General features: G+C 43.3%; 2 protein-coding genes across 4 annotated transcripts in view; one reads left to right on the forward strand and one right to left on the reverse strand.

Annotated features, from left to right (window-relative positions):
* Nucleotides 1-1482: 1482 nt before the first annotated feature.
* BSX (brain specific homeobox) lies at nucleotides 1483-7132 on the forward strand. The gene is made up of 3 exons (XM_074936684.1): nucleotides 1483-1892; nucleotides 4346-4542; nucleotides 4954-7132. The coding sequence occupies exons 1-3, from the start codon at nucleotides 1631-1633 to the stop codon at nucleotides 5200-5202; spliced, it is 708 nt and encodes a 235-aa protein (XP_074792785.1). The 5' UTR covers nucleotides 1483-1630; the 3' UTR covers nucleotides 5203-7132.
* Nucleotides 7133-11287: 4155 nt separating this feature from the next.
* Nucleotides 11288-25375, reverse strand: part of JHY (junctional cadherin complex regulator) — a 45971-nt gene continuing 31883 nt past the window's right edge. Inside the window, exons 9-10 of one of the 3 annotated variants that reach the window (XM_074936716.1) lie at nucleotides 25141-25343; nucleotides 11288-11303 (exon numbers count right to left, since the gene is read on the reverse strand). In XM_074936716.1, the coding sequence (XP_074792817.1) occupies nucleotide 11303; nucleotides 25141-25343 (204 nt within the window). In that variant the 3' untranslated portion in view covers nucleotides 11288-11302. Of the gene's footprint in view, nucleotides 11304-22698; nucleotides 25344-25375 lie in introns of those variants that run through there. The other 2 variants (XM_074936718.1, XM_074936717.1) reach the window with 2 other exon arrangements.

Here is a 25375-nt window from a genome sequence, read left to right on the forward strand (position 1 = left end):
GGAAACTCCTGTGCTCCAGTTCCCGGTTCATTAAAACATGCTTGCCATTTCTATTCTTTCAAAGGTTTCTCCATCTATTTGCCATTTACCAGCTCATACATATGGAAGACATGGCTCACACTTCCTGGAGAACTATACTTTGAGGGCTAATTGATTCTGGTAATTAATTTGTTCTACCTGCTGGCCCCGCTGGAAATGCAGTCCCTGTGCCCGAGGATTAGCACTCGCCTTCCTAACATCTTTCCCTTAATTATCTAATAGCATGGGCTGCGAGAATTCTGGCTCTATTAAAACACTTTTACTATTAACACTAGTGATTGGAATTGTGATGACAACTCGATTTCAACAAATTAGAGCTGAAAATCAGGAGATGAAGGCGAAGTGCCTTCTTCTCATTTCCCTGAGTTTAACATCAATAATTAGAGCAATTTTCCGAGATGCGAGCCCAAATTATCTCGGCTATGATGTGGTGTATCACCCTAATTTTAGCAAATTGACTCCGGAGAAATGAATGCTACAGATTAGGAAAAAAAAGGCAAACAGAAGGGGGGGAAATTGGAACAAACCCCGCAATGGGATAATAGCTGGGAATGGCAGGGATGCGGCTGTAGATAGGAAATGGTATCGGAGGAACACGGCCAAAGCTGGAAAAGTAAAATATAAGTAGAAGTGGTTGGAAAAGCGCAGCAAAAATGACGGGCAAGGCCACCAAAATTTATTTTGTCCCCTTTGAGTCAAATGTTGAAATGTGGAAACATTTCAACCAGCTCTAAAAGGTCATTCACGCAGAATGAAGACTTGTTGCTTTGACATAAACTAAAGCATCTACACGTGGAAATATTCCTTCTACTCAGCTTCTTGCGGCTCGCTCCTCCCTGGCGGAACATGAAAGTCGCTCCGCTGACCCCAAGCAACCCTTTAAAGTTAACTCCGGCTTACACCAGAGCTGAGGATCTGGCCCTTTTCTTTCCATTTGGAACAACCCGAGTGTTGGTTTGTAGTGAGGCGGGGGTTAGAGGCCCCCATCTGGGCTCATGGCAGCATGTGCTAGGCGCTGTATGCTCAAGCATATCCCTCCTGTTGCTTCTGCACTCGCATAGGGATGCAGAGCCAGGGAAACGTGCCTGCCTATATTCAATAAGCCAGTACTGGCGGGCTGCAGACATTTGTCTGACCCTGAAGCATCTACATGTTTGAAGGGGACCCCCTCTCTCTGTGGTTGGGATCCTGGGGCTCGGTCTGCTTCAGAATCTCCATCAGCTCGGAGCACGTTTTCCATGCCCCCTTCTTGCATAACTAACTATCCCCAATGGCCTCGCACCAGCCTTGTTAACGGCCCTTTAATGGACCGATTCAGGACCTTGGCCAGCGCCCCCTTCCTTTCAACCTCTCCATTAATTTGGGTGACACTGGGATATGAAAAACCCTTTTCCCTCCGCCCTGCTGGTGCGCGATTGGCTCGCGGCAGAGCCCCCTCTCTCCACAAATCTCCTCCAAGCCGCCCGGAGCCACCTTGATCTTCTCTTCTGGCGCTTGCGATCTGCGGGTCTTCAGCCAGCGGGGCTGGAATCGGAGGCCATCCCCCCTCGCGCAGCCCCTTCCTCCAGCGCTGTCCCCTCCAGCTGGGGACATGGACCTCCACTTTACCGCGCCAGTGCACCCCGTCTCCGCGCCAAGGCCGACCTCCTTCTTCATCGAAGACATTTTGCTCCACAAGCCCAAGTCCTTGAGAGAGGTCCCGCCAGAGCACTTCTCCAGCCCCTTAGCCTCCAGGGTTCCTCTCCTGGACTATGGGTACCCTCTGATGCCCACACCCACCCTCCTGGCGCCCCATCCGCACCATGCGCTCCACAAGCCGGAGCATCACCACCCGTACTTCTTAACCGCCTCGGGTAAGTTGGGTGCCCCATTCGCCCGGTGTTTGTTTCGGCCTTAGAAGGAGGGGGTACTGTGCTGGCAGGCCAACCCAGTCTTAGAGCCCAGCACTGCAGACCTGGGGGGTTTCATCTCCTAGCAAGGGACACGCTCCATCCTTCAGGGAATGGCACCTGTTATACATCAAGGCTGATTTTACACGCCTGCCGATGCTACAGGTTGGGGGAATCATCATAACAATCAGACTCCACTAGTTTATTTTGTTCCGTGGCCTGGATCAACAGCGTCAGCGGATTTACATACAGGGATATACTGAATACCATAGCAAAGGTAACCTGCATGTCGCAGTTCTTCTCCTGCTGTCAGAGACTGGTGTCTAACCTCCTTCTCTCTGAACAGAAATCACAGTTTGCTTACCCACTTTTCGAGAGAATCTTTTCTTAGGGTCCAAATGTTCTGTGCTCTAAAAAATAAGCCAGCAGAAATCCTATCGAAGCTGCATTCACAGGTCTGTGTATCCATCACTGACCTACTTTTAGAGTATGCATCTTCAAAAGAGCGGAAACTCTGTTAGTTTCGTTCCTATGGGGGGGCGGGGGGGGGGGAAGCTCAACAACCTCGATTTCCAAGTTATTAAAAATGATTTTGCACCTTTTTATTTCCGATCAATGCATCCGATCACTTACTATTTAGTACCAAAAAGTTCAGAGGAATTTATCTGCGTAGCTGTCTGGGGTAAAATTCCTGACTTCTTCGGCTTCGTACGCGAAAAGATAGTCTGGCCTTTACAAAAAGTTAATTTGTGTTCCGACTGTCCTTTGCCGCATCCAGTCAATCAGTGAGTCCCTTCCTTCCGATCTTCGCGGCACAGGTGGTAAATATTTGTCTGTGCCTCCCCGGAAGCTGGTAGTGAATTTCGATTTTCAAAAATGTGCCCGATTAAACTGTGCGCAGAGCAAGAAGATCAATCCAGTACAGAATTACAGAGACTAGGGAGAACAAACGGAACCAATTGTCTAATAAAATAAATAAAATAATATAAATAAAATAAAATAAAAAAAACCCCTTACCTTTTGGCTGTAAAAGAAAGTGGACCCTTCGAAGTATTTAACAGAGCGGCTGATGAATAAATCACAAAGAAATCGCATGATCAAATGAAAAGCGAGGGCTGGATTTATTATTCGCTACCATCAATAGAAATAATTTGAACGGAAACGCGTGTCGGGTTCGGAATAGAGATACAGAGAAACTAAATCCGGTGTGCGAATCCTCCCCACCTCGGAAATCAGCCCGCTACTCTTTTCTTTTTAACCGAGTTTGAGTATGTTGCTTTCCCACCGTTATACATGGGGTGGGGAGAGTGAGGAGGGCAGAGAGAGAACCGACCCTCGTGATATAGTGTTGCAAAGCGATGGGTTTCATAGATCTATATACCTCAACATATCATCCCGCGCTGGTTTTCTAAAATAAGGGCGGGGGAGGATTAAGTTCACAGGTTAAAGAAATAGACACACCTAATACACTCGTGTAATCTGATTACATACACACGTCTCTGTGTTTGTATGTGTGTAATATACAATTACACACCCAAAATGAGTGTGCCCATGTTTGTGTAACTGTGTGTATATGTTTAAAATTATTCTGTGTGTGTTTATGGGTGTATATACACACAATTACACACGTTTGTGTAATTATATATTACATACACTCACGTTTTATGTGTGCATTTATGTTTGTATAATTAGAGTACATTTCTACACAGGTGGGTTTATATATAATATTGTTTAAATAATAATTGTCTTTATTCTAGACCCCGGAATTGCAACCAGACCAAAATTCCACTTGTTGCACAATTTGTAAATACCCACCGTGTTCATGACAGTTTACTTTAAAAAAAAAATCTTTCCCTGGTGTGTGTGTGTGTGTGTGTAAAAAGAATACACACACACACACACACACACACAAAACCGTGCTACTTAACATTTCTCCGGCTGAGCTATGTCTGTGGAATGAGTTAATGCCAAGGGGCTGCCCAGGAGAACAACTGTGCCAAATTCTAAGCCGCCTCCTGGTGCATTCTTTGTGCGCGGCAGGGAGATGCCAGCCTGGGACAGACTATGCCCCTCACCCCAAGAAGAAACCGGTGCGAACAGAAAGTAGGGTGGATTCGGGAGTCGCCTGGCCCCTGGGGAGACGAGCCACGTTGACTCACCTAGGTGCGGGGTCTGCCACCCCAGGGACTCCTCCCGGGCCACACACACGAGGCTGAGCGGTGCGGGGCAGCGGCCGCGGCGCTCCCACCCCTCACCCTGCAGCGTGCACTGTCCACACCAGGTGGGTGGGAAAGGGCAGGGGGTGGGGAGCTCCTTTCCCTCCAGGCTGGGCTGGGGAAGGGGGAGAGGACCCCGGCTCTCCAGCCTCGGTCCCCGGCCGGTCCCACGGCCTCTCTCCCCTGTGCCCCCCGCTGCAGGCATGCCCGTGCCCGCCCTCTTCCAGCACCACCCGCACGCCGAGCTGCCCGGCAAGCACTGCCGCCGCCGCAAGGCCCGCACCGTCTTCTCCGACTCGCAGCTCTCCGGCCTGGAGAAGAGGTTCGAGATGCAGCGCTACCTGTCCACCCCGGAGCGCGTGGAGCTGGCCGCCGCCCTCAGCCTCTCCGAGACGCAGGTACCCAGCCACGGAGGTTCCCGTGCAACACCCGGGGGAAGGAGAGAACCCCACCCGGGAAGGGACACTGGGGCTTGCCCCCGGCTCTGCTCCCCAGCCCCAGGCTTCTCCTCAACCTCCCGGTTCCCTGCGGTGGCCTAAGGAGCTGGGGAAAGGCCCGAGGGGAAGCAGGCAGCAGCTGCCACCCCCGTGGTGCCCTCCAGCTGTGTTCCGAGGGGACATCCTGGGATGAGGGGCCTCAGTCTGAGGCCGGGCAGCATGGAAATGACATGCCATGCGCTGGGTGGAGTTACCACTTGTGAAGCTGGGGCGCATGCTACCGCCACGCGTGCTCATGCCTTGCACTGGGGAGAAGGTGCCCCCTGGGGAGCTGGGGCACACGCGAAATTGTTCCTCCCCTTTCTCTCACAGGTGAAAACGTGGTTCCAGAACAGAAGAATGAAGCACAAAAAGCAACTGAGGAAAACCCAAGACGACCCAAAGAACCCCAGCGGGGAGGAGTGCCTGGAGCAGAGCTCGAGCGAGCCTGAGCTGACCGACAAAGCCAGCTCCGACCTCCGCAAGGCCAGCCAGCAACCCGCGTTCCTGCTGGAGGAGAACGAAGATGAGGTGGACATCATTGAGGATGGGGACATTTGCGCCACCCCGCATCTGATATAGACATGCTCTTTCCCCTCCCCACAAGGCGAAGGGCCCGGGTGACTGGAGGCACCTGATCTTCTGGGTTTGCCTGCGGAGTGCTAAGAGCCATGTCTCCTCGGCCCAATAACCAAGGCAGGTGTGTCTGACCCGTCGCTTAAAAAGCTTGTCCCAGGCCCCAGCAATCCCCAATAGACGCGGCTAGTGCTGGAGCCAGGGAATATTTTAAGGTCACGTTTGAAAGGATCTGTTTGTACAGTCTGGGAAAGAAACGCATCGGATTCGATGTAAACATAATTATAGAGCGAGCAGTCCGGTTTATATCATTGGTTGCGGGTAGAATCTGCCCGGCTTGGTTATTTCTAATTCAGCTCACGCTTGTTAACTGCTGTCGACTTTTGAGTCCCTTTGAGCTAGCACAACTAAGCATGGGAGGTTGATCGTGTTTAAGCACGACTTAAAAACAACCGAGATAGCTAGCTAACACGAGCCTCTCAGCGTAGACAAGGACAACAGAGTCAGCTAGTCACGGCTAAACTCGATTGTTTTGGACGTGTTTTTAAACACGATCACATTCTCTAATGTGGACCAAAGTATAACCAGCCTTCTGTTATTTGGCAGATAGTTTGTGTGTCCCGCAAACGTGTTGTATAAATAGCAGGTACTTCTAATTTCGTTCAAAGCCAAGTACAAATTTGACATTTGCTTTGAAAACTGACTAAAAAGATAGCAAAATCACCGCCCTATATTCCAATTTTCCGGTCTCGTTCGAAATGCATGGATAACATTTATCCGTTAGCAAAGCTTTCCCTAGTTTAACATCAAACTTATATCCGGTATATTATTTTAGTACGCTGGTGTTGAGAGTTAAAAATCAGGGATACGTCGACTCGAGTGAGACAGAAGCTCGCTTAGTCACAAAGCAATGACAATGAATGGTGTATCCAGACAATTTCCCTTAATATTATTGTAAATCACCATCTAAAATCTACTCTGAAACCCATCTAAAATCAGACACACTCCAGCGAATGCATATATTTAAACACTGAATTGCATAAAGTTTCTCCAAAGAGGCAGGTAAGAAAAATACATTGTATATAATCCCGAGCTTGTAAAGGGGGAAAAAGCATTGCTAATAAACTTGATTTTTCTTAAGACATTCAGGAAAAAATGAATCGAATTTGTTTAGTAAAATTGATCTTGTATAATTTTAACAGCTTACCTCCATCCGAAGTATGATCTATGAATCGTTTCCTGATGTGAATCAGTTTTAGAATATGTTTGTTTTTAACGGAGTATGTTCATAAACTAGTTTAAAGTCTGACTCATGCTTCATTGCGAGTGCCTGCTGTGTGGATTCCACCACGCCGCAGTTCGCAGCTGTCCAGCGGTTTTAAATCTACACCTTCGGCTGATAGCCTGAAACATATCCAGCTACAACACTGCAAATCCATCTCTGCATTGCAGAGTTGTATATAAGAGTCTTCAATGATGCCTCAGGCTTGCTTTTTATCTATTTACATTACAGTGAAATATCTTGAATTTCCAGCTAAACAAAACATTTCCTGGTATAAAGTACCGACAAGAAGGAAAGGCACAATCCTTGTTGACAGACATTTGATATTGAATATAGGCTTTTGTTCGAAGAACCATAAGGAAAGATTGATTTCTGATGTCTTCTTCGGTGTTCTATTTTAAACCATGTCTGTGCAAACTCTCCAAATTCCATTTCAGTCTCTCTTTAGGGTTTTTTGTAATTGTTTTTAATTTATTTATTTTATTAAGAGTTGATTTGGTTGTTGGGTGTCCTCAGCACTTCTGGTTTTTGGACTGTGGGACATGCAGTTTTGTTGCAAAAAATTAAAAAGTGCCGCATATTCATCAGCAAAATATGACTTATTTAAACTTGTATGTTTCCTTCCCTTTTGTGGGTTTGCAGTATAATTAGAATAATAAAGATCACACCTGAAAAACTTCCCGATAATGAATGTGTGTTTTTGGACTGTGTTTACAAACACTTCAGAGAAAACTCTTTTCTTTAATGACTTTCAATCAAAATATTTTGCTACTAAAGTATGCAGCTCCTTAAAGATTATAGTTCAAAGGGTAAGACCCACCAACATTCCAAGAATATATAATTGTTCTTTAGAAAATCACCCTTGAAATCCATTCTAGCTATAACAAAAGTCATTCAATAGTGTCAGTACAATGAGATATCAGCTAGATGAAAGCCTTTATTATATATCCAGGATCACTGACTCCAGCAATACCTAAACCAAAGCACTAGGAAGGACAATACATTTAATTTGTAATTTTAGTGCATTTGATATTTAATTTGATAGTTTTCTTATGTTATATTTGTATCTTGTAGGCTGTGGAAGTGTTTTTTTAGTTGGTATGTCTTTCATCAACATTTAATAAAAGTGTGAGTAAAACAGCCACAGCATACAGACTAGCTTCTAAAATTAATACTAACAAGGAGCTATACGATAATGTTTTAATGTTAAGATTCTGATTACCATTTTTAGTGATAACATTAACTCCCAACAAATGCTGTATACAAGAGTATTATAGAGACCAGATTTCACAACCGATGTCATCAGTAAAAAGAAAGCATATACCAATGTCTTTGTTTGCAGCAGTTCTTAAAGTCACAGTGTTCTTTATTCAGACTAAGATATTCATGGTTTATGAGTACCATGATTTAGCACAAATACTTTTATGAAATAGAGAAAAAAGAGAGAATTCAGAAGTAAATACACACAAGGGATCACTTAAAATGTACATTACTCTGAGTGACATTAAAAAATCAGAATTCTTTACATTTGTGGGTATGGTTCTGTCACTTGCAGTGAGAATTGCTTTTGCTCCTGTGTGAACAGAAAAGGCACATTATTATGCTTCCTAATGATCTTTTCCCAGTTTTTGGAAACAAAGGCATGTAGTAAATGCTCTTATGTGGAGAGTACATGCAGAGTGCATGGCAGGAAAAAGGGCAGGGTGGATTATTATGGGAAATGCGACAGGAAGCACAGAAGAAATTGCAGGGACAACAGAAGTGGAGAGCACCATTGGATTAAGAATTATATTTATACTGGCCATTTGCAAAATGTCTGTTCCTCTTTAAGAAGAGTGTGATGTTACTCACCCCACCCTTGGACTGGCATTGCCAGACACCCCGTTTTGAATAAACAGTGCAGGGACTATCATGTGCTCTGTTACCACTTTCAAGATCATCAAGGCAAATGCCTCCAAAGAGAGTGCACAGCTGTACGGCAATAGCTGAGTCTGTGTGAGCTTGTATGCTTGCAGGCAGCAGCCCCTGTCACTATATGCAGATGATTCTTACCCACAGCAGGAATAACCTCTGGGTGTGAGCATAGGTAGTGGACGTGTGCACACAAACATGCAAAACACACCCCTCGGCTCCACCTCATCATGTCCCTCCATGGCTCCTCTTGCAGAGGGCCAGGGGAGCAGCTGTTGTTTTGTTTAAGTAGGGGGCTTGGCTTGGAGTAGGCAACGGTCCACCTACTGAGAACCACTTTTCTGCACATGCCAGAATTTGGTCCTTCATACAGAAAGGTCTAGAAAGTGCCACAAAAAATAATAGGGAACCCAAGGGTATAATCTCAAAACAATGCACAGGGCTGTAATGCAAATGAAGTTGCATGACCAGAGTTGTGCAGCCAGTCCCCTATGGAGCAAGTTGAGGCTAGATAGTCTTCTTCCCTTGAGTGTATAGTAATAATTTAGTTCCAGTCTTCCTCCGACATTATCTCACTCTGCAGAAGTGTGTCACCTAGGGAAGAAATGCATCCGAGAACAAGGTCCATGAACGTTGAAGGCACCCAAAATAGGGTGTAAACTGGATTCAAGCAATGTCTAGCTCTCGTGCTGTCTCTTTGCACAGGCGTGCATGTCACCCTTAAACTACATCGCTGATTTACAAAATACCCTTATCTTTCCTCGACCCTGCGCCCCTTTGCAAATAAATAAATAAATGCAATCAAATGAAAAGGAAAGCCAGCTGCTACTGCAGGTCCACAGACCAAATATAACCAGCATGGCAAAAATCAAACCTAGTAATATTCTCCTTCCTGCCACACAAATCTCCAAGCCCCCTAGTCTGATCGACAAAGGTGAAAAGCTCCTGCAGCTTCCATTGACTCCAAGGAGAAGCCTGCATGGCTAGTCTTTCCTTGTAGTGTGCGGGTACCAAGATGATACTGAGGAGGGCAAAAATATGAGGTATTATGTATATTTATTTGAGCCCCAACAGTGATCATGGTGCCGTATAACACATGGCGGAAACAGTCCATTCCCAAAGAAGTTTACAAACCAAGAATGGCTTCTAGTACAGCGACAACCCCAATTATAGCTTGGGCACTGTAATGGGGTTTACTGGGCCTTTAAAGCCAGAGAGAGAAGTTGTGGAGCTACCCAGCTCCAGAAGTTCTGGGACAGACAAAGACCCAGGGGATGACAGAGGCAGATGCTGAGAGAGAGGAAATGGTCTGGGGGGTAACAGGTGATGTCTGGAAAAACTCTGTTTACCATTCTCCTTAGAGCTGGGGAGCAGGAAGTTGGTATTACAGGGCGGGGCAGAGTTCCCTTCTCTCATCCAATCAGGACAAGTTCTGGGAAGGAGGGCAGCATATAATGTACCTTGTCCCTCATAATGGATCGGGATAATGGTAGGAAGAGCCCTTCCTGCCAACCTTTCCTGGGTCAGCAAGAATGATACTGAATTGTTTTGACTCTGACTGCAAACTGGACAAGCATTGGGGGAAAAAGCCTGCATCCCCCTGTGGAGAAAAGGACATTTGTGGTGAAGGCTTTTTCCTATGTTCTGTTGGTTAGCCTGGATAGAAATAATTTGAAGTGTCAGCTGGGAGAAGGTGGCTCTTAGTTGCAGCCTGCTATGAATGTCCAGTTGTAGCATCATACCCCAAATACTGTTGGCCAATAGTGCAAATCTTCTGTGGACTCAGCCTTGACGTGACCCTAGGTTGCTGGTGAAAGGTACTAGATGGCCAGCCCTGGAGAGTGAAGTAGGTAAAGCAGAGGCAGCGTAAGCTTCTTTTACAGCGCCCTCTGCTTGCATGCTTCAACTTTGACTTGGCAGGACTATCTGGAGAGGAGAGAGGGAAGCTGAAACGGCACAGGCCCTTTGGACCTCATCCTGACAGCTGAATCTACTGACAATGCCTGGTAGCTGTGGTGATGTTTTGCCACGTGGCTTGAGAGAAGACTTTTAAACCACCAGGCCCTCTCTGACACGTGCTCATGAATATAACAGGGAATTAGTGGCTACAATGCAGCAAGTTGAAGTCAAGGCTCTGCAGGTGTGTGCCCTAATGAGGTGTTAATGGGAGAGCAGGTGCACATGAATAAGGAGCACTGAGGTAGTGAATAAAGCATTGTGAATATGGAGTGCTGTAACCCAAAAGAGACATATCTAGTTTGCACTGTAGTCTCTGTTTGGTCTTGTTTCCACACAAGCTTGCACCAGTTTAATTAAACAAGTGAAACTTCTTGTGTACATGCTCTTATTTTGCTTCAACAATGGCTTATTTCTGGGTTGCCTTCAGACTGCTCCTAATCTTTTCCCCTAGCTCAGCTAAGGACAATATTGTTCACGTTGCAGCTGCTAGAACTAGAAGAGACTTTCTGAAGTGTTGGAGATGACTCGGCTGATAGTGCAGACTCGCAACAGGGACATTAGACTTTGGCTGTAAAGCACAAGGTATATTTATGGGACTATCTAAATAACATTGTTTCAGCCACATAGGGTTTGTCTATATGGGGGAAAGTGAGCAGAATAGCTACTGAAGAATAAGCTATTCCAAAATAGCTCCCCCTGTAGACACTATTCTGGAATAAAGTTGCTAATTGGTGACTAATTAGTATGCTTTGTGAGGGCACTAATTATTTTGGAATAAAGTGACTTATTCCAGAATAGGATGTCTCACAGGGAGCTATCAAATTAAAGCAGCATTACACTGCTGAGTGCTTAGTCACCCTCCATAAGGAAGGCGGTGTTTGGGATTGGAAGGATTCTTCACTTACCTGCGTGGGAAAGGTGGATAATACCATAGAATACTTAGGCCCTTCTTTCCCTGTGTGGGAGGAATAAGAGAACATCACCATAAGAGCTGGGGACGGTGTTGCTTTTAACCTGCAGGGTCTTTGAGAAAGGGAAATGCTTGGCAAAGCCCCTTTTATAATGCTCTCTAGAGGGCAGGGTTTAAAGGGCTGGTTCCAGTTCTGGGCTAAGTAAGCCCCGTCATACGCTGGTCAGCAGCTATAAAAAGCCATTGGAGGGTAGTGTGTGCTCACTCAAAGGGCTTGGGCTCTCTTGGGGTGCTCCATTCCTGTGCAGTGATGTGATGGAAAGGAACACATTGACTCTACTGAAATACATGGGCTAGAAGCGTTTCACTGGGGCAGTAGGAGAATGGCATTTTGCCTTTTAAAAAGTCCAGCTGGCATGTGCAAAACTTAGAAAGACTTATAGGAGACAAAGGGTGAACGTAAGAATGGCTGTACTGCGTCAGACCAATGTCCGACCTAGCCCAGTATCCTGTTTTCCAACAATGGCCAGTGTCAGGTGCTTCAGAGGGAATGAACAGAGCAGGTAATTATCAAGTGATCCATCACCTGTTATTCAGTCCCAGCATCTGGCAGTCAGTGGTGTAAGGACACCCAGAGCATGGGGGTGCATCCCTGACCATCTTGGCTAATAACCATTGATGGACCTATACTCCATGAATGTATCTAATTATTTTTTGAACCCAGTTATACTTTTGGACTCCACACATCTCCTTGCAATGTGTTCCATCGGTTGACTGTGCATTGTGTGAAGAAGTACTTCCTTATGTTTGTTTTAAACGTGCTGCCTATTAATTTCATTGCGTGACCCCCTGGCTTTTTGGGTTATATGAAGGGGTATACAACACTCTTCATTCATTTTCTCCACACGAATCATGATTTTATACACCTTTATCATATTCCCCCTTAGTCATTTCTTTTCTAAACTGAACAGTCCCAGTCTGTTTAATCTCTCCTTGTATGGAACCTCTTCCAGACCTTAATCATTTTTGTTTCCCTTCTCTGTACCTTTTCTAATTCTAATCATCTTTTGTGAGATGGGGCAATCAGAATTTCACGCAGTATTCAGGATGTCAGAGTACCATGGATTTATATGGTAGCATTCTATTATCTATCCCTTTCCTAATGGCTCCTAACATTCTGTTAGCGTTTTGGACTGTGGCTGCATATCGAGCACATGTTTTCACTGAATTATCCACAATAACTCCAAGATCTTTCTTGAGTGGTAACAGCGAGTTGTGGCCCTCCGAGTATAGCTACAAAGCACAATTTTATGAAGCACCACAACATGATTCACGAGTTCTGGCTCAAATATTTTAAGTGGTATTGAAGTGGCACAAGGGATAAATGCTACAGCGACCTGTATCCAACCTCGTTAGGACAGACTGCAGCTAAAGAAGCCCTACAACAAAGAATTAGAAATACACGCTGGGTCCTCCCAGCAATCTCTCATACAATGTCAGGCCCCACTTTGCATTTATAGAGCGCCTCTCAGTTGGAAGGATCCTGATACTTAGTCCTGCTGTGAGTGCAGGGGACTGGACTAGATGACCTCTCGAGGTCCCTTGCAGTCCTACAATTCTATGAAGCAATTTACACATACTCGCCACTGAAATTCAGCCATCTTTGGGTTAGGAGGATTGACCAAACCTGCAGAACAGTTGAGGAAATGTTGACCACAGAGCCTAGAGCAAATCCTCACTTGTGTGCACGTGCCATAGAATCTTTCCTGTCCATACAGAAGAGACAGGATCTCATTGTAATCCTTTTGCTCCAGCCCCCTGCTGCACTAAAATAGATGAACTCTTATGTACCATGGAAGGCTGAAAGGCTTCGTAAAGCCTTGCTGGGATATGAACCTGTGGCTCCAGAGAGTCTAGTAGGCATGCAGTGGGCATAGGTATGCATGGTGTCTTACAAACATGCAATAGGTGGAGCTTATGATGCCTTGAATAGCTTACTAAGTAAGTTAGAGGGGTAACAAATGCAAATGACTACTGACTGCAGGGAAGGAAGAAGAAACAAGACCGAACAAGGGGAAAGAAGAATTCATGCTAGGAAGAGTATAGCTTCCTGGAAAGCAAATCCTTTAATTCAGCCTAGAGGCTTCAGTCCTGATGCTTAGAGTATCAAGCCAAATCTTTTTCGTCTTCCAGCATTGTTATAATGCAAAATGCACCCTTCATCTTGGTGAGGTTGCTTAGTCTGCTATACCCCCCACCTGTTACACTATGTCCAGTTCTTGGAAAAACTTCTTGGCAAAGGTTGACGCTCTTATTACTGGCACATGCCAACATCTCACATTGATCGTGGTACTGGTACAGTAAAAATTATTTGATTTCCTGGCATATCTTTTCTATCTCATGGAACTTCTGTAATAACCCAGGGGATAACATGTAGCAGATCGCTTTAAAATGTTTAATTCTAGAGTGACTATAGTTTTTAAAGGACATTTGTGTTTTGGTGCCTGTCCTGTTTGATTGTGGGTCTAACTTATGGCTGCCAACCATCTTTTATAACTTCAGTTCTTGCACAAGAAAAAGCATGAAACATTGTCACTGACCTCTGACTCATTTGTTGATTCTGTTATGTTGTGATCAACATAGGATATTTGTCTACTGGACTGAAAACATCAACTCCTTTTAGATAGGTTATCTAAAGCCCTTAGTGTTAACAACTATTGGTCATTGCTAATTTGGATCTCATTTGAGCCAGTGACATAAGTTAGGGTCGATGGCTTTGTATTCTGTTTGCAATGAGCTAATCATCTTCCCCTGGCCCCTGCCCAGATTCTAAATAAATGGTTTTCACAATCCCCTGGCCTCCAATATTAACACAGAGCTGGAAAGTAAGACGTCTTTTGGGAAGAGTTATCCAAGGCTTACTTCTCTGAAGGTCTATGTTTGAGGCCAAAGAACTGAGCGAGTCAGCTAGATCATGAGTCCTTATGCCGATGACTGTCACAAGCAGGCTTCAGGGCATCATGACCACACTGCCGGTCTTTACTGTCAGAAGGAAAGATGATCCCCAAAGCTTTTATCTGTGCTAACATGGGGGTTATGGGATGGAAAAGGTTGAAACATTTAGCTAGCTAAAGGCACATGTCAAACAGGATCTCACATTAACAGGAGTTCTAAAACCCCTCTGACTGCAATAAGAATGTTTACTGTATATCTGCAGGGCACAAATGATAGAACAAACTACTCTTCTGCTTGGTGCTGATGCTATGATCCTAAATAGTCAGCCTATAAATGTCACATGAAACAGCACAGTTTCAAAGCCACTAGCAAAAATCTTGTCCAGCGGCCTCAAAAGGCACTCGGATACCCCAATGTTGAGTGCAGTATAAGAACCTGAATACAAAAGAAGAGAATAGAGGATCTGGAGCAACAAAGCCATAAAAGAAGGAGTTGATCAGAAAATCATTAAGGTAGTGCTTAACAAAGCCCAGGTCTTACTCCCTTCTCTGAGGAACGGGTTCAAAAGCTTAACATGTGCAGTTTTGAAAACAGAAGGTCAAGGAGGAATTTAATTACTGTACACAAATACCTGAGTGGGAACACTCTCATTTTACGGAAAAAGGAGAAAACACAAGGATATGTGCTGCACTTAAAGAAGGAGAGACTCCAGTTGAACTGGAGTTGTCAAGCAAAGGGGGAATGAGGGGATGGTGCTGGGAACAGTTACAAGTGGAATAATTCAAGTTACTAATATAAATGGATTTAAAAAAGAATGTAAGGGTGAATGCACTGTTCTGGTTCTACCTGCTTAAGATGGGGATATTCTGTCTAACGATAGACTGGTATTGAAGGACTCCTGGTTTTTATGTTTTACCTCTTTGTATTTCTGTATGACATAAGAACATAAGAATGGCCACACTGGGTCAGACCAAAGGTCCAGCTAGCTCAGTATCCTGTCTTCTGACAGTAGCCAATACCAGGTGTTTCAGAGGGAATGAACAGAGCAGGTAATCATCAAGTGATCCATTCCCTGTTGTGCATTCTCAGCTTCTGGCAAACAGAGGCTAGGGACACCATCCCTTCCCATCCCGGCTAATAGCCATTGATGGACCTATCCTCCATGAACTTATCTAGTTCTTTTTTGAACCCTGTTATGGTCTTGGCCTTCACAACATCCTCTGACAAAGAGGTCCACAGGTTGACTGTGCGTTGTGTGAAGAAATACTTCCTTCTGTTTGTTTTAAACCCGCTGCCTATTGATTTCATTTGGTGACCCTTAGTTCTTCTTCGAGTGCTTGTTCACATTGATTCCAATCAGGTGTGTGTGCACGCTGCATGCACGGTCATCAGAAACTTTTTCCCTTAGCAGCTCCGGTCCGGTCAGCTGGGGAGCCCCCTTCATGGTGCTCAATATATGACCCTGACAACCTGACCCCCCTTCAATTCCTTCTTACCGTCCATGGCGGCCGTTGGAACTGTGACTCGCTTGCTTTGCAAGTGTTCCCTTAGTGTAGTCACCTAGTTCTTCTTCTTGTTTTGTAGTTGTTAGTTATTATAGGTGTTTGTGAGCGGGATCTTTCCCTATCCCCTGCCCCCTTGGGCATCCCGTGAGCCCAAGGCTTTAAGTCTTGCAGCGCATGCCACAAGCCCATGCCAAATAGTGACCCCCACGGCTCTTGCCTGAGGTGTCTAGGGGAGGCGCATCAGACCGAGTTCTGCCAAATCGGCAGGGCTTTTAAACCTAGGAAGAAAAAGGAGCAGGATTTCAGTTTGAAGCAGCTGCTCATAGAATCCGCACTTCGTTCAGCAGCTTCGGACCGCCAAGGCTCAGGCCTGATATAAATATAAATGGATTTAAAAAAGAATGTAAGGGTGAATACACAGTGCGGAGCACTCTGGCATCGGTTTGCAATTCGGGGCTGAGGAAGGACTCTAGTACGAGAGACCCTTGGCACCGGTGATCCCTGGCACCTCAACAAGGAGCCCTCTTCAGAGTCTGATGCCAACTTGTATTATTCGAGATGCAGTCGGCACAGGTCGGGCAAGCGCCAAAGGCATGTGCATGTGGCCTGGCAGCCACAGAGACAACCCCCTATGCAATGGTCCTTTTGGACCCCCTGGGCTTACCTTACACGCTGCCCTTCCCAGTCACCTAGAGATAGACCTACCCTTTGGGGAGCTGAAACTGCCCTCTCCAAGTTGCTCCCTTAGAATGCAGAGGTGGGGCCGGAACCAGCTCAGGACCTGCCAAGAGTCCACGAGACAGCCACCCGTGCAGAGCCTCTTTCTTGAGTGGTAACAGGTAATTTAGACCCCCTCATTTTATATGTATAGTTGGGATTGTTTTCCAATGTGCATTACTTTGCATTTATCAGCATTTAATTTCATCTGCCATTTTGTTGCCCAGTCACCCAGTTTTGAGAGTTCCTTTTGTAGCTCTTCACAGTCTGCCTGAGACTTAACTATCTTGAGTAGTTTTGTATCATCTACAAATTTTGCCACCTGACTGTTTACCCCCTTTTCCAGATCATTTATGAATATGTTGATTAGGACTGATCCCAGTACAGACCCCTGGGGGACACCAGTATTTACCTTTCTTCTTTCTGAAAACTGACTATTTATTCCTACCCTTTGTTTCCTATCTTTTAAGCAGTTACCGATCCATGAGAGGACCTTCCCTCTTATCCCATGACAGCTTACTTTAATTAAGAGCCTTTGGTGAGAGACCTTGTCAAAGGCTTTCTGAAAATCTAAAGAAGTGCATCTGAAGAGTGGGGTTTTTATCCATGAAAGCTTATGCCCAAATAAATCTATTAGTCTTTAAGATGCCACCAGACTCCTTGTTGTTTTTGAAAATCTAAGTACACTATATCCACTGGATCCCCCTTGTCCACATGCTTGTTGACCCCCCTCAAAGAATTCTAGTAGATTGATGAGGCATGATTTTCTTTTACAAAAACCATATTGACTCATCCCCAACAAATTATGTTATCTATGTGTCTGACAATTTTTTTCTTTACTATATTTTCAACCAGTTTTCCTGGTACTGAAGTCAGGCTTACAGGCCTGTAATTGCTGGGATCACCTCTGGAGCCCGTTTTAAAAATTGGCGTCACATTAGCTATCCTCCAGTCATTTGGTACACAAGCTGATTTAAATGATAGGTTACAGACTACTATTAGTAGTTCTTCAATTTCATATTTGAGTTCCTTCAGAACTCTTGGGTGAATACCATCTGGTCCTGGTGACTTATCACTGTTTATTTATCAATTTGTTCCAAAACCTGCTCAAATGACACCTCAATCTGGGCCAATTCCTCAGATCTGTCACCTAAAAAAGAATGGCTCAGGTTTTGGAATCTCCCTCACATCCTCAGTCATGAAGACTGATGCAAAGAATTCATTTAGTTTCTCTGCAATGGCCTTATCGTCCTTGAGTGCTCCTTTAGCATTTCCATCATCCAGTGGCCCCACTGGCTGTTTAGCAGGCTTTCTGTTTCTGATGTACTTAAAAAGTTTTTTTGCAATGACTTTTTGAGTCTTTGGCTAGCTGTTCAAGTTCTTTTTTGGCCTTCCTAATTATATTTTTATACTTAATTTGCCAGCTTTTATGCTGCTTTCTATTTTTCTCACTATGATTTTACTTCCACTTTTCAAAGGATGCCTTTTTGCCTCTCACTGCTTCTTTTACTTGGATGTTTAGCTTTTTTGGTTCTCTTACTATGTTTTTTTTTAATTTGGGGTAAACATTTAGGCTGAGCTCTATTACGGTGTCTTTAAAAAGTTTCCATGCAGCTTGCAGGGATTTCACTTTTAGCACTGTACCTTTTAATTTCTGTTTAACTAACCTCCTCATTTTTGTGACCTATGGCAAGCCACTTGAAGTATGTGTTTTATTTTACCTTGCTATCTATCACTAATGCTACTTAAGGGTTGCTTTGCTCCTGCCAAGGGGACTGAATTCTCCATTGCAATGCATTATGCTGGCTTTGCCATAGGTATTGAGGCAAGGCAAATTGATTTAAGTGATCCTCGTGGTACATGGAAAACTAACCATATGGCATTACCTGCAGCTTGCTTCTCTGCACTTACAATCAGTGATTGCATGAGCTGTTGGGTAGTTTTATAGCATCTGCTGTATCCATGTTTTTGGCTCAGTTGTATTTCCATTCAAAACAGCCCTCTTCTGTAAGGCAAGCTTCTTTAACTCATTCTTGCCAGCTGTCATCAGTAGAGCTCACTCTGTATTTACTGTCCCTGTACACCACTCCATGTTCACAGAAACCTCTTCTGTAGCCAAATCAACCACCATATCTCACCCTCTAGTGCACGTACTCATTTATTCTTGTGCCAGGAGTATGTAGGTTGAGTATTAGGAAATACTTCCCTCTGGTGATCCCATCTATTGCAGAATTTGTTTCCAAAGGGAAGTGGTGGAAGATTTTTAAGGCACTGGACCAAGTTTATCACTGGTATAACACCACTGACGTAAGCCTGTAGCCACAGGCCAAAAAAGGCATTACTTTCTACTGGCGTTCACTTATTAAACTCAAGGGATAATGGTTTGCTTTGCTTTCTAAAAACCTCCAATCTGAGTCAAATCCATCCCTGGTGTAATTCCGTTCAAGACGCATGAATTTGTCCCTGTATGTTTCATTATTTCCTTGTGAAATGAATTTTCCTACTCTGCTGAGGTGTTTGTATTTTTGTCTCACCATCACGTGCAACGGTTGTGCAAGGAGGTCGTATTCAATTTGGATCTGTGTGCCAATTTTCAGATCTGACTAAGTATAACCATTAGGCCAAATTATTATTATTTATTATTTGTATTTGCATACAGCCTAGAAGCCCCAGTCATGGGCTTCCTTGCTGTAATTCCACTGAGTTCACTGGCAATCTGACAACTCCATTGAGCATGCCAGGGATGAATGTGGCTTTTAGATGGGAGTTTGTAGAAAATAGAACAAACTTATTGTCCCTTTGGTTAAATACGTGATCTCCAGTGGTGAATAATGTCATTAGCATGTGGATTTATTTTTCAGGCACTTTTTCAGCTTTACAGCATAATATTTTTTGCCTACAACAATCAAACCTAACTGGGGGGGACACCCCCCCAAAAAAGAGAGTTTTTGAGGGGTCTGAAAGAAACCAAGAAAGAAAACAGTAGGAAGACTAATTATATATAAGGGACTCCCAGATATTTATGCCCATATAACATTTGCATAAAACCAATTATATCGTCCAGAAATAAAAATAGATTTAATATATGTTCCTTTTTTGAGGGGAGTGAGATTTTTTTTTAGATATCCTTAATGTAAATATCATTCAGGTATCCCCACCTCAGCAAGGTGACACCTACCACCTGGCCAAGAGTTCTAGCTAGACACAAGCTGTTTCAGTGCATGCTGCTGACTTTACAACAATTAGGTCTGGCTCATGGAGGGAAAGGATCCAGCTCTATGATGTATTCTAGAATGAAAGTAGCCAGGAGAAAGTTCCAGAGGAGGTATGCTGCTCTAACATTCCCCGCCACTACACTACAGAGCCCGAGGAGGCACAATCTCAGATGCATGGTGGTTAATTGTTTGAAGGCCTGATTCTACCGTCCATACTCATGTGAGTAACACTTTACTCTATGGATTGCCATGTAGTTCCATTGATTTCGATATGAGAGTAAGGGCCTGAGTCAACCTTAATGTGGTCCCGAATGCTTAATGCAAAATTCAAGCCAATTTCTTATTAAATTCTTTGTCTTTCTAATTTGAATTACATTAAGTTTTGGCCTTTGCTTTTAAGCAGATGGATGCTCATCATTTACTTGTGCAGTCCCTTTTGTACCACTGTTATCTGTTTGGTGCAAAAAGAATTTGCATTACTATCAAAGCAGATCAAAAGACTTCCTTTGCGCACACACTGAAAATAACCTCTTTTCAAATTTCACCTTGGGAAAATACAATCCTTTGCAAATGGTCTGCAAGACGATCGTGTTCATGGGACTATTTATTTATTTGCCATGGGGAAGCATCCTATTAATGACAGGACTTATTGATACAATTTTAATATTGGGGGTAAGGGGATATTGGTGGGTGCCCTTTAATGTTCCTTAAAAGGTCACTATTTAAAAAACACCCCCCCCCTCCGAGTTTACATGAGCTATAAAAGGTACTAGGATGACAAACAGTGAGGAAGGTGATCAATTAAGACATTAAGCATTTTGCAACACATGGACGCATCTGCATTTTAGCCTAATAATAAGGCCATCAGCTCATTTTCAGGGGGCTGTTGCCTACTTCAACTCAATCCTGAGATCAAAGGGAAAATGTCTGCTTGCATTTTCTAATCAGAAAAGGGATGCTAATTTCGACTCCTTAATGTGTGGTGGTGAGAGACTCCTTCAATTAACTGAATTCTATAGCACGGAGGGAAAAAAAGGATACAAAGGGAGACAGGCTAGAAAGGCAGAAGTTCTCATTAAATCAAAAGGTCCAGTATTCATTATCTCTAGCATCTGGGGCTAAGCACTAAACATGGAGATCATCAAAGAGGATTTAATGGGTTAAAGTGAGAATATACTCTAATTAAAATATTAGATACACATAAATAGCTCTTTGATATTCATCTAAAAGTTCAATTAAAAATAGGTGCTTCGGGTTTGTATTAAAGGGGGATTATCACTTTTAAGCAGAGGCAACAAGTTTATGGCCTTCTCCAGAAATGCTTCAAAGTGTTACCATTTTATTTAAAAAATATAAGTAGGATAGCAATTATAACTGGCCTGGTACGGAACTGTCTGTGTAACGTGAATCCTGAGGCTAAACAGAGCTGAAGGGCCAAGAGGTAAGAGAGAGCAAATCCAAAATCCAAGAAGGGACAATTTTGTCCTGGATCCACTGAAAGCTGCAAAACGGTTGCCCTGCTGCTGTACTTTTAAGTGCAAAACGTTTTGCATGTAACCTGAACCAAACCTCTATGCAGAGAATTTTCTCGTGCAAGTTTCCAGTGCTTCCATAATATTTATGGTAAATAGACCAAAATGATTGTAAGTCTCCCTGTTTTAAGGTAATCGTTCAGCAAAGCATTTAAGCACATGCTTAAGTACTTTGTTGAACCCAGGCCCAAGTAATCAAGGCCTCGTTTCAAATCGAGGGGAAGCAACCTTTCCAATGACATACGGCACTGATGCTTAACTCCTTGTCAATTCTAGGAGCCGTTTGTTTCCTAGTGTTTGAGATCATGGATTGATTTCAATAATTTAGAGTGGGATTCAAAGCCCACAGACATCAACTGGAGTCTTTCAGTGGCCTGTCTTTATTAAGCAAAATGATCTTCCTGCTAACTTGTGACATTACCTTCAACCTTTCCAATGACATACGGCACTGATGCTTAACTCCTTGTCAATTCTAGGAGCCATTTGTTTCCTAGTGTTTGAGATCATGGATTGATTTCAATAATTTAGAGTGGGATTCAAAGCCCACAGACATCAACTGGAGTCTTTCAGTGGCCTGTCTTTATTAAGCAAAATGATCTTCCTGCTAACTTGTGACATTACCTTCAACTCCTAGCAGGAGTTTGCATCCAACTATTCAAAAGTCCAGAATTAGCCCATTATAAGACTAAAAATATTTCTTGGAACTCATTTCCATATTTACCTTTTACAGAAAACTCAGTGGAGGCACAGAAACTTAAGCTTTTCACATTCATCTCGGCTGTATTCCCCAATTAACCCTTCCACTGCACACCTTCTTCAGCAAGACCAAACTTTGCTCAGGCCAGAGGATTCCATGGACCTCGGCTCCCCCACATACAGTATAATCATTTTGATTAGATACAGCTGTTAATGACTTGCCGTAATTACAACTTGTTTTCTTTTAAAGTGAACTTGCACATTTGTTTTCACGGAGATTTAACTGCACAGAAAGGTTTGAAGGGGTAGTAACTAGACAGTTTGGGACTAGTAGGATCCAAAGAAACTTTAGATACTGGTCAAAATTTCAAATCCGGATGAATTTTGGATTTTTTGTTTGTTTTGTTTTTGCTTCTCAAACTTGTCAGGAAAATTCTCCTTTGCCCTGAGAGTAAATCAGGGAATTTTCAGGCCAAATATTCATGGTTAAATATATTGGGGGTGGGGCTTATGATGGAACCTAGATGCAATCATAACTATGGAGCCAGGACCATGATTCTATATCTATTATGCAGACAACGTAGGGTGAGCAGACAAAGTGTGAAAAATTGGAACAGGGGGTGGGGGGTAATAGGAGCCTATATAAGAAAAAGCCCCAAATATCGGGACTGTCCCTATAAAATTGGGACATCTGGTCACCCTAAGACAGCATATGATGAAAACAAACCCAAGAGTCAAAAAGAACCTGCAGAAATTGCCTATTTTAAAAAGATTTTTAGTATGTGTTCTCCAAAACTCCTTTTCTGTGCGTTTCCTTATCACATTTCATCTGTGGATTTAATTCTTCATTTACCAAGTTAAAGAAACAGAACCATCATAAGAATCACATCTGTTTATTATCTTACACTTAATCTGTTAAAGGCTGTTTCCTATCAAAAGGGTAGTTCTTGATTATCCTCAGTGTTCTGCTCAGTTTCGCAGTGTATCTTCAACCTACTCCTATCTAATAACAGATTGTCTAGCTGAAGAGCCATTACTTGTCTGCATTTTCTTGCCCTAAATGAGGCTCTGAACTCTTGGGCTTGCTGTGATGTTGTGACAATGAATCATTAACCAATAATGAAGCAACAATTGCATAATTAATTATTGTATCCCTATTGATGGCCTGTGTTTGGTTCATGTTTTACTTTCTTCATTATTGGGAGTATTTTAGTTTGGCTTCGTTCCTGGATAACCTGCCAACAGCTTCCTCTTTGTTTTAAAGAAAGAAAATGTTGTGGATGTTAAGGTAATACAATGAGGTTGATGTCTTCCCCCCCCCCCTTTTTTTTTAATTTAAGATGTGCCAGATTTAATTTAAAAGTAAACTGGTACAAGTATTTAAATTAAAAACTTGTTAAGGTCCCAAACCTGTAAGATTGTCTGTCTAAAAATGAGAGATTATTACATTATATAAAACATGTAAGAATCAGCTCTGGCTTAACTGCTGGGACTGGTTCAGAATTCTGTCTTTTCCTTACAGGAACTGATAACAGTTTCCTTTTCCATCATTCTGACCACATCTTTCCCTCCTTATATCTCTTAACTAGTTTATTTTTATTATGTAGCATATAAGGACTCCAAAGAGATCAGACCCCACTGTGCTAGGCACTGTACATATATTTTGGGTATATCTACACTGCAGCTGGGACTGTGCTTCCCAGCTCAAACAGACACGCACAGTCTAGCTTTGCTTGAGCTAGTGCACTAAAAATAGCAGGATAGCTGGGAACAGGCAGCAGCTTGGGCTAGCTATCTGAATACATACCCAGGGGATTGGGGTGGGGGAAGCAGGGGCTGTACCCATGTATAGAGAGGTGAAGTGACTTGTTCAAGGTCACACAGCAGGTCCAGGGCAGAACTGGAAACAGAAATCAAGTGACCAACCCTAGTCCAGTGCCCTGGCCATGGGACGATGCTGAATCTGGCTTCTTTTCTTTTATCACATCCAGTTCAAGCTCTCTGTCCTCACCTTCAAAAGTCTTCACAATTTTGCCTTGCTCTACATCTCAGCTCTCTTTCCTGCTACTCACTCTGTGCTCCTACAAATCCTCTCAGTTGTTTCCTTTGTCACCTTCTCCCACTCTCAGCTTTATGGCTGTATTCATGCCGCCGCTATATTTGGAACGGCTTCCCATTCCTGGGCCATGACTGAAAGCCCATAGAAGGCAGAGTCTTTCCATTGAGTTCAGGGGGGCTTTGGATTCAACTGCTGATGTATCAAGGCCAACTGCTCTCTCTTCCTTCTCTGTAAGTGAAGCCTCCTGTGCAGATCTTCCTCTGCCCTCTTTGGTGTCTCTTATTTTACCATTGTATTGTACCTGTCTGTCTACTAACACCAGCTGTAAGCGGCTTTGGAGCAGGGTCTAAGGCTTATGTGTTTGGAAGCACCATATATACATAAGGTACTCTTTAACCAAATACTGCTGTTAACCTCTCTAACACCTGTCGACCCCCAGTCATGGATTAACCTCTCTAACACCTGTCGACCCCCAGTCATGGAAACCTGGGCCATAGCTAAAATATTTTATCATTAATTCATGTCTCTTGGGTCAATGGCTCAGTGAGCATCATAGAAACGTTCCTGTTTTCATTTCAGTTCAAGTTATATTAAGAGAAAAGCAATTACGATAGATACACACACAGAGTCACTGAGACTGTTTTTAGATTTGATGGAAATACTTTTAAAAGTTCATTATGTAAAATATAAAAAATGTTTTTGTAAGTAGCTGTAGGTTTATTTCACAGCATAAAAAGAATGAGCATTTTGGGAAAGACTAATAGGACACACAGATCTAGATTCACACGTGTTTAGGCATCAAAGTCCCAGGTTTAGGTTCCACTACAATTCACAAAACTCCTGCTGAACCCTGCAGGCACCTAAATTCACTCACTACTCTTTCTGGATAAACTGCTCAGAAAGAGGCAGCAGCTTAATCAGGATATTCCAAGGAAGGAAACAATAGAATAAAAAGAAGCACAATTCTAAAATAAAGATTACATTAAAAAAATAATTTGGCTATACTAATATTGGACTAAAATATGGGCAACTGATCTGAAAATATTTCACCTTTTGAAATCAATGTTTTTGATGGTAGAGGCTCTTATTTAAGTAGCGGAGTCCTGAAATACTGTATCTGGGAAACATAAGTAATTTAATGCACCACATAAACAGTTCAGATATTGTCTACCCTCTACAGCTCCCTAATAATTTCAAACTTACTATAAAATGTGAAGGGTTTTGAAAGCAGCCACAACTTGCTTCTCTATTTCATGTCTGTTTTGCAGACTTTTCAGTGAGGAAATGTGAGGTAAATTCTGTCCTTTTAAACTATGTGCTAGAGTTCTTTCCTCTTTTGGTTCTTCATCTGATTGTTTTGCTGAGAAAGGTTTTGGTTTAGGAATCTTCTTAGCATATTCCAGAGCCTAAAAATATAAAGATTGATAGAATTTTGAAA

This window comes from Natator depressus, chromosome 22 (genome assembly GCF_965152275.1).
Source record: "Natator depressus isolate rNatDep1 chromosome 22, rNatDep2.hap1, whole genome shotgun sequence".
Taxonomy (NCBI): domain Eukaryota; kingdom Metazoa; phylum Chordata; order Testudines; family Cheloniidae; genus Natator; species Natator depressus.

Bases quoted from the DNA above. Each gene is read 5' to 3' on its own strand.
- BSX (XM_074936684.1), top strand. From the start codon at position 1,631: ATGGACCTCCACTTTACCGCGCCAGTGCACCCCGTCTCCGCGCCAAGG. The intron at 1,893-4,345 runs GTAAGTTGGGTG...CCCCCGCTGCAG, and splicing joins GTACTTCTTAACCGCCTCGG to GCATGCCCGTGCCCGCCCTC. The intron at 4,543-4,953 runs GTACCCAGCCAC...TTTCTCTCACAG, and splicing joins TCAGCCTCTCCGAGACGCAG to GTGAAAACGTGGTTCCAGAA.